The sequence below is a fragment of the Halyomorpha halys genome, unplaced genomic scaffold, assembly GCF_000696795.3.
Source record: "Halyomorpha halys isolate HHAL.00 unplaced genomic scaffold, Hhal_1.1 Scaffold538.1, whole genome shotgun sequence".
In the NCBI taxonomy this organism is placed as follows: Eukaryota; Metazoa; Arthropoda; class Insecta; order Hemiptera; family Pentatomidae; genus Halyomorpha; species Halyomorpha halys.
This window is the reverse complement of record NW_027108650.1, coordinates 194894-203988: the sequence shown is the minus strand read 5'-3', so window position 1 is coordinate 203988 and position 9095 is coordinate 194894. Positions and strand designations below refer to the sequence as shown.

The 9095-nt window shown below is 30.9% G+C and overlaps 1 protein-coding gene across 3 annotated transcripts in view; it reads right to left on the bottom strand.

Moving 5' to 3' along the window:
• Trim9 (E3 ubiquitin-protein ligase Trim9) overlaps positions 1–8251 on the bottom strand; it is a gene marked incomplete at its 5' end in the record, with an annotated part of 58967 nt that extends 50716 nt beyond the window's left edge. For all 3 annotated transcript variants that reach the window (XM_067046950.1, XM_014425852.3, XM_067046951.1), the window contains 1 exon segment: positions 8156–8251. In XM_067046950.1, coding sequence (XP_066903051.1) covers positions 8156–8251 — 96 coding nt within the window.
• Between the last annotated feature and the right edge of the window lie 844 nt (positions 8252–9095).

Here is a 9095-nt window from a genome sequence, read left to right as displayed (position 1 = left end):
ATATTAGATAAATGTTTTCTTTTTGGAAACAAAAAATCATCAGAGATAAGAAGTGCATAACTGGCTTATATTTGCATTGCACTTTTTACACATCTGCATTTGCAAAGCCAGTTCGGATGAGTGGAGTGTAAGTTCGGATTATTGAGATTACACTGTATAATGAAACAATTCCTTACGAACTCGCAAGATTTAGTTAAACCAAAAACTGAGATGTCATCATGTCTTTAAGTTCACACGTACACTACAAAAACGCTTCAAATGATTTTGTTTAAAACTTAGATACAAAATTAAATAATCTTTAATATCATCTAGGTCCTATCCTCATTAAAATAGTCCAATAGGTCCTCTAAAGAACATTAATATTTTTGTTTTTAAAATAATTAACCATCTCACACGTTAATTAATAATGGAAAATAGATAGATATAAACTATGAAATGATTTGATACTTAACTGAAAGATAGAGGTAAAATATTTTTTTCAAGGTTCAAAATACACTTTTGTAAATAATGGTTTATACATATTATGTATCGCTGAAAAAATAAAAAACAAAGATTTTAAAAATAATAATATTTAATATATAACATGGTATATGGAAATGGATAATGACAAAAAACCGCATAAATAAAAGATTTGTTGGTACGAGTCTGGCTGTTAGACTGGCGGACGCACGCACAGTGCGTTTTCCCGTTTCTTTCGTCTAATTGAGTTTACATGTCACAATAATTATAAAATAGTTAGTTTTTAAATTTAATTTAATCCATACATAAGGGCCTATAGTTGACAGTATGACCAGATAGATAAAATCATTGTTAGTATTTTCAATATAGATTATTTAAAACATTTTTTTTTTTATTCATGGATATTTACATATACAGCCGCAAGAGGAATATTGCCGGAGATGAAGTTCGAAGTGTGAATAGTGTACAATGATGAAGTATTGGAAAGAGTGGACTTCTATACCTCCTTGGAACAATTGTTAATAAATCTAGTAAAACAGAACAAGAAGCGTCCAATAGGATAAATAAAGGAAATAATATTTATTACCAGATATGCCACACTATTGTGGGAAAGAAGGAGGTACGTAGGGACATCAAACTTCACATCTTTAAAGAAATATATCTTCCAGCACTATGGCAGTGAAAGTTGGATCAACCAAGACCTGCACTTGAGGAGGATCATGGCTATTGAAATGCGATTTGTGCAAAGAATATTGGACAAAACTAAGAGAGACAGGATAAGGAATGAGAGAATAAGAAGAGAACTTCAGATCTCCTCAGTGGAATCAGTGATTGAACGCGACAGCTTCGATGGTAAGGACACGGAAGGATATGGTCTGCATATGGGGGAAGACAGAGTGCCAAGAAAATGTAGGTAGACCTTGAAGGAGCTATATGGAACATATCCAATGACTATAGTATAAGAGCCGGGAAGAAAAAAAATGCAGTTATCTCACCCCAATTTTTTATTACTTTAATGAAATCTATGTATAATTAATAGTCAAAACTGATGAGTCTGCCAAGTATACGTAGGGGGAATAAAAAATGGCAGCTGCTTCAAAAACTTGAAAAAACACCAATGTTTCGTTCGAAGCTCTATATCTTAAAAACTACGAACAACACTAGAAAACAGAACATTATTTAAAGAAGAGTAAATTTACTAAAATATTAGCCCTAATAGAGCTATTTACGGCCAATAGTTTCCGAGATATAGCCTTTTAAAAAGCAACATTTCATAAAAATGTACTGAAATATCAGTAGTTAGTTAACTTATTTTGAGATATATATCTCAAAAACTATTAGACGTACAGAAGGCTATTAGCAATCAAATAAAATCTAGTTTAATGAGCTATAAAGTAGTTTATAACCTTTACCTTCTTAGGAATAGTATTTCTCATGATATTTCCTAAAATAAATTGATTTATAGTAAAAATTTTTATGAAATGTTTCTTTTTAAAAAGCTATGTCTCGAGAACTATTGAACGTAAATAGCTCTATTAGGGTTTACATTTTAGCTAATTTACTCTACTTTAAATGATGCTCTCTTAGATTTTTTATCGTTGTTGGTAGTTGTATAGATATGGAGCTCCAAATGAAAAATTAATTTTTTTTTAACGTTTTGAAAAAGCCGCCATTTTTTATTCCCCCTTCCTATACTTGGCCGACTCACCAATTTTGACTAGTAATTATACATAGTTGTCAATTAAGTAATCAAATATTGGGGTGAAATAACTGCCTTTTTTTTTTTTTTTTTCCTTTTGGGCTCTTTTACTACTAGGTCTGGAGAGGTAAAACGCTGGCTCAAATGAAGATGCTTGCCAGAGACCGAGATGTGTGGACCAAGTGGTTAGAGGTTCCTCCACGCGGAAGGCACTTAAGGAGGATGATAAAGAAGAGAAGAAGAAGAAGAAGAAGAAGAAGAGAAGAAATTTGATAGTTATATAAAACTATATCTAGTAAATGTGATGTTAGATTACAATGGTATAATGCAGGCATGTAAAGAAACTACCCATTGGCTATAATCATATTTGTATATTGTTGTTGTTGTTGATTGTTGCTTAAAGGCGTAAAACCATCTGGTCATCAACGTCTATGGGATGATAAAAGTAAAAAAAATAAATAAATAAAAAAAAATAAATAAATAAATAATAGAAAAATAAAAAAAAAATAGAAAAATAATTTAAAAAACATAAAAATCGAAGAGGAGTTATAGTTTATAAAGAAGGCGATGTGCTTTTAAAAATTCAAATACTCGTGTAATTTTAGCTTCCTCATCTGCGAGAGTTTCGGATAAATTTGGGGTCAGTCCTATCCTGTTTATTGTTGGCAAATAGTGAGTACACTCTTCGAAAATATGTCTAATCTTAAGAATGGACTGACAATATTTGCACGTTGGAGGTGGCAGTTTTCTGATCAGGTGGGAGTGCGTGAGGAGAGTATGACCTATTCTCAAGCGGGCCAGAGCAACCTCCTCCCTGCGGCTGTTGCGGTAGGAGTGTAGGGCATCGGTAGTTTAGTGGTAGAACGCCTGTCTACAAATATTTCTATATTAAAAGGTTTTGAGGGCGTCTTTTTACTAAAATATTTAGCTCTGAATAAATGGTTAAGAACAGAATGTAAATTTACGTAAATTGTTATATTTTTGCCATACTTTTGTAAAAGATCAAAGTTGAAATTTTGTTATATATTATTAGAAATACCTTCCTGAAATACGTTAAAATTGGAGTTTGTCAAACTGTCAACTGAAAGATTCATTTAGAAAATTATTGGTACAGTGAATAATATAGAAATATATTTTTTGAAGCAAATGAGAATTTATTTCAACCCAATGTAGAATACAAATTATAATTGTGTCATGCGCGTACCGCATCTTATTTTTGTTTATATATTTATTTATTTTTATTTTTAATTTTGGCTTCATAGGAATATAGCACTTTCCTTTTTCTATTTTAATCACCAGGAACTAAATTTGAAATAAAAAAAAAGGTGACAATATGTGTTTTCCTACTATTTTCCATGGGATGTTACACAAACCATTGGAAGGTTTAGGACTTAGCTTTTAACTTAGCAAAATGACTTATTCCAAGACCAAACAGCTTACACCAATTTAAAGGAGAACTATTGATGACAGAGGGCCGACCATCAAGAAGATTGCGTGTCGAAGAAGAATATTCGATAGCTTGGGAGCGAATTCGATGAAATGGCCAACACACTTAGCTCTAATTAAAGTGGTCTAAGTTTATAGCGTGCAATGACTTATATAGATCCACTTTCAGAGATAGCAACAGTGTCTCAATTTATTCCTTAACAAATAAATTAGATTGATTTCTAATTTTATAATTTATTAACAATACGATGTAATGAGATAATAATCTCAAAGTGCTGTAAAATCGGAAATTGATAAAATTGCTAAATATGTTCTAAAAATGCTCACCCCAAATGAATTCAAAACAGAAACCGAAAATTATCAAAATTACAAATAGTTTGTGAGGACGTTTCTAAACTGCTGATGAACTAGAATCCGAAACAAGAATTTTTTATTTTTATTTTTAATTAATCATAGAATAAGGGTATGAAATTTTATTATCAATATTTAAGGAAAAATACCTTAATACTCTAATACTTCTCACTTTATATTTATTTACATTTAAGGCAAACTTTATTATCCAGTTATTATAGGAGTGTACATTACTTTATTTATTTATTTTTTCATACACATAGTTTGATTATGTTCATTTTGTTTATCCTTCTGTTTGTATATATTTTAAGAGAGATTTTTTTTTCATTCATTTATTTATTTTATTTTATTTTAGTATGAATGTGATCATTCATCACTATTACCTATTTCCCACAACTGTATGGCAGATTGTAATATCTATCAATAAATAAAAAGTTTTTTTTTTCATAATTCATTTATTGTTATTTACAACTGTATACATAAATACACATCAAGTAAATTTGCTGTAAGTGATATTATGACATGATACAAACATGTGGAGAATCCACTCATCGATAGAACTCCAAAAACATTTCTAAAGGAGAAGATCTCCAAGCCATCTTCTTTTCAGACGTCTAGGAGGATTATTAGGTAGTGAATGAGATGCCAGGTTAGAAACGAGTTGGTTTGGAAGTTTATTAAGGAAGGATTGGTATCTGGTTCTGGCCAAATCGGCAACATAGGGGACATTGAGGTCCTGATGGATGATTTGATTTGTGACAAAGTAAGGAGCATTAAGGATTTTGGACTGTAAGGATTGGATTCGAGAGGAATCAGATGGTTTAGTGGAGCCCCATAGCTCAATTCTGTACGTCCAGATAGGCCTTTTATTGTCATGTAGATCAGTCTTTTGAAATGGATTGGAAGTTTGGACCGTTTGTCTAGTAAATGTTGTAATAGTCGGAATCGACGAGCAGTTTCCTGTCTTTTCAGTCTTGTATGAGGATTCCATGTCAGTCGTTTGTCCAGATTTAGTCCTAAGTAACGGATCTGTTCAACAGGAAAAAGTGGGGTATTATTAAAAGATACTGTGGGGCAAGACGAAGGTTTACGACGAAGGGTAAATGTGATTTGGTGGGATTTATTGGAATTTATTTTAATCCTCCAGTTTTGGCACCATTCTTCAAGGGTGATGTGGGATTGGAGGGATTGGTATACAATGGAAGGATCATTATTCACTGACAATTAAAAAGTATTTAAAAAAAAGAAAAAGTTATTATACATAGTGTTCATTTTATTTTTTTGTATCCTGGTGGGCTCTACAAATAATCTATAATTTATTTATAGTCTTAACACTTTCTTGAGAGTGGTTAGTATTGTTTAAATAAATAAAAGTTTAACGATTTTAGTCTCAAAACATATTTATTCAATTTACAAGTCCAACGTTTCGGCCCATTCTGCCATCCTCAGGGACAATCCTAATACAATTTTAGAACTAAATCATTCAAAATCCAGAAAAGTCAATCCAACAAATTACCTTAATTAGTCAATTTTCACATTAAATTAAAAATTAAAACTATTTATCACAGCCACCTTCTTTATTAAAAATTCATCACAATAATTGTTGTGTATTATCATGTGAAATAATAATTTTAATAGAGTAAATTTGTAAATAAAGTTTTGTTATTATCATTATTATTCCGCATTTTCTTTGTGTGTTATCCTCATATCCTAGGATTAAATGTTCCATCAGTTAGGTAAGGAAAGCGGTTTCAGTTAAACTTTTTTTGCTTCCTTAAAAGACGTAAGAATTTGAATTATGGCGATATCTCTTCTTCCTAAGTATGAGATAAGTAAATCAAACCTTCCATTGAAGTATATGACTTCATATCCGTTTAACCTGAGGGAGGAAGGAGTATTGAATATAGATAAAGGTTGTAAACTGGGGTCTCCCGGGCACATCTTATCTCAAGGCTCTACTTGCCAACCTAAGATGAAGCGTAGAGATATAAATCTGTTTAAAAAGTGTTTTTTTCTCTTTACTAGTCACTTAGAGCTTATTTAAAAATATATATTGTTTATTAAAATAACATTGAAATATAACTATCCAGTGTATGTTCCGCCAATTGTGACATGGATATGAGTACAGAATTAAGATCTCACAACTCACATCAATAGCCTGAATAGGACAAATCAAGCTGAGATAATACGTATTGCTTAAAAAAAAAATTACTTCAATTTTATTACTGGAAGATTCCGAAATTAAATCATAAATATCTGATGTACCAGCAAAAAATGCAGTAAACGTTAATCAAAACATCATGAATGAGGCCATACATACAGAATACAGACTGAAGATCCCACAACTCACATCAACATCCTAAATAGGACTAATTAAATAGATATAGTGCAGTTTGTAAAAAAAAACAAAAAAAAAACATAGAATAATTAAAAGTAATTAATTCTATGATTTCGCTGGAAGATTCCGAAAACCAGACCACCAATTCCTATATATTCTTTGGAGAAGAAACTCAATTCAAAATAGAAATATTGTTACCCAATCTTTGGGTTACCAATCTTCCCTCTACGCCACAACCCCTGATGAAGACCTGAAACTCAGGTCGAAACGTCGGCATAAAATAAATAAATATGGTTTTGTTTATTTATGTTGTTCTTTGCTGACCGCACCCCCCGACAAACTTCTTCAAGTAGAAATATTGTTAAGCAATCATGACTTAAGTTAAAAAAGCTGCTGCCATCTATGGGCAAGCCTTCCAGCCATATGTCAGTAACCTGGAACTCAACAGAACAAACTGGAGAGAGTACCAGATTAGATTATTTTTGTGTGATAAAAAGAATTCCATCATAATACAAGAACCGGGAAGAAAAAAAGGCAGTTATCTCACCCCAAAATTTTTTATTACTTTAATGAAAACTATGCATTATTACTAGTCAAAACTGATGAATCTACCAAGTATAGGTAGCGGGAATAAAAATGGCGGCTGTTTCAAAACCTAAACAAAAAACATTAATTATTCTTTCGGAGCTTTATATCTTATAAACTACCAACAAGAAAATCTAATAGAACTTTATTTAATGAAGAATAAATTTCCTGAAATATTAGCCCTAATAGAGCTATTTACGTCCAAGAGTTCTCAACTTTTTAAAAACAAAATTTCATAAAAATTTACTGAAATATCAGTAGTTAGTTAATTTATTTTGATATATATATATATATATCTCAAAAACTATTCGAAGGTAGAGATGTCCATTAGTACTCAAAGTAAAGCTAGTTTAACGCACTATAAAGTAGTATATGACCTTTACCTTCGTAGGAATAGAAGTTTTCATGATATTTGCTAAAATAAATTGATTTATAGTTAACATTTTTATGAAATGTTGCTTTTTTAAAAAGCTATATCTCGAGAACTATTGAACGTAAATAGCTCAATTAGGACTTACATTTTAGCAAATTTACTCTACTTTAAATAATGATCTCTTAGATTTTCTGGTGTTATTGATAATTGTAAAGATATGGAGCTCCAAATAAAAAATTAATTCTTTTTAACGTGTTGAAACAGGCGCCATTTTTTATTCCCCCTACCTATACTTGGCAGACTCACCAATTTTGACTAGTAATTATACATAGTTTTCAATTAAGTAATCAAATATTGGGATGATATAACTGTCTTTTTTCTCCTCTTGGGCTCTTGTACTATCATGAATGTGCTATCTCACACCTGCACTATGTGGATGGAGTGAGAAGACGATGAAGGGTAAAGAGAAAAACAAGTAAGAACCACAATAAACATAACAAACTGGACTTTTTCATCACTAGGAGCTAAAGAACAAAATATTCGTTACACAAAAATTCAGTATCTAATAATAAAATATGTCAGTTCTACCCACGGTTTCATCTTCAGGATAAAAATTGTCTTCTTTTCGACATGAATTTCACCAAATTGAATGTCAAAGTTTTACTAACCTAACTTAGATTGTAATTTGTTTAGTATACTTCTCGTATTATAAAGAATTAGGATCTTCAATTTTACTAATAAGTAATTCATTTTATCCCCTTAATCATACAGCACACATAACTTATTTTACCAGCAATAGCACCTATTAATTCTGATAATGTCAACATAGACAGAGATTATGAGAATTAAACATATATATTTTTAATTTATAATATAAAAATAACAAACTGTTAATACTACTTACCCCGATTTTTTCTGTCATGCTCTTGAGCCTCTGAATAAATTCTGTCGTTGATCTGGCCTTCTCCGACAGTTGCTGCAGGTTCTGTGATAGCTCCGTCTGTAAATAAATATTATTATAAATAATTATGTCCATACGTGATTATATTTATATTTATACGTGAGTTTATTGACTTACAGACTGCAAGAATGGTTAAAAAAAAGCTTTAAAATTATCGATAAACATATGAATTTTAATTTGATGAAGTTAATAGGTTATATTCAAACTAAAACCAGAAATAACAGTTCTTATATCTAAAACAATCCTCTGGCCACTGCTGATGTACGGCTTTGAAGTCTAGGGAGCGGCATCTTTCACGAAAAGGAAAAAACTACAATCTTTTCAAAATAAAGTCCTAAGAATCGCAGTTAATGCTCCTTGGTTCATAAGAAATAGCCAATTGCATCCCGAATTACAGATGGAGTCAATAGAGGATCACATACAAAAACGGTTCATGAAGTTCCACTCCCAGTTGCCGACAGTTAAAGGAGCAGTGACCTACAACCTGGGAAACCCAACCTCAACCTGAAGACTGAAGGCTGCTGTAGGACATTCTTTTATAAATTTTAATAAATATAAAATTAATTCATAGCCACACTACCTCTATTTTACTTATTTGTTATTACTCGTTTTATTTATTCATTTTTTTTTTTTCTGTTTTCTTCTCTCGTCCTTTTTTCAAATTAACTTGTTTATTTTTACTATTAGAGGGCAATTGTTTGTTCTATTTAAGTGTAACAATATCATTATTTTTTGTTATTAATTTTACTTTCCCCTTTTATTAAGAAGCATTATTCTTATCTATTTATTTTCTCTTTTAATATGAACATTGTATATAGTTAGGGGTGTCTTTTGTACGAGACTATACTCCCCATAATCAACTGTTAAAAAATATATATATATA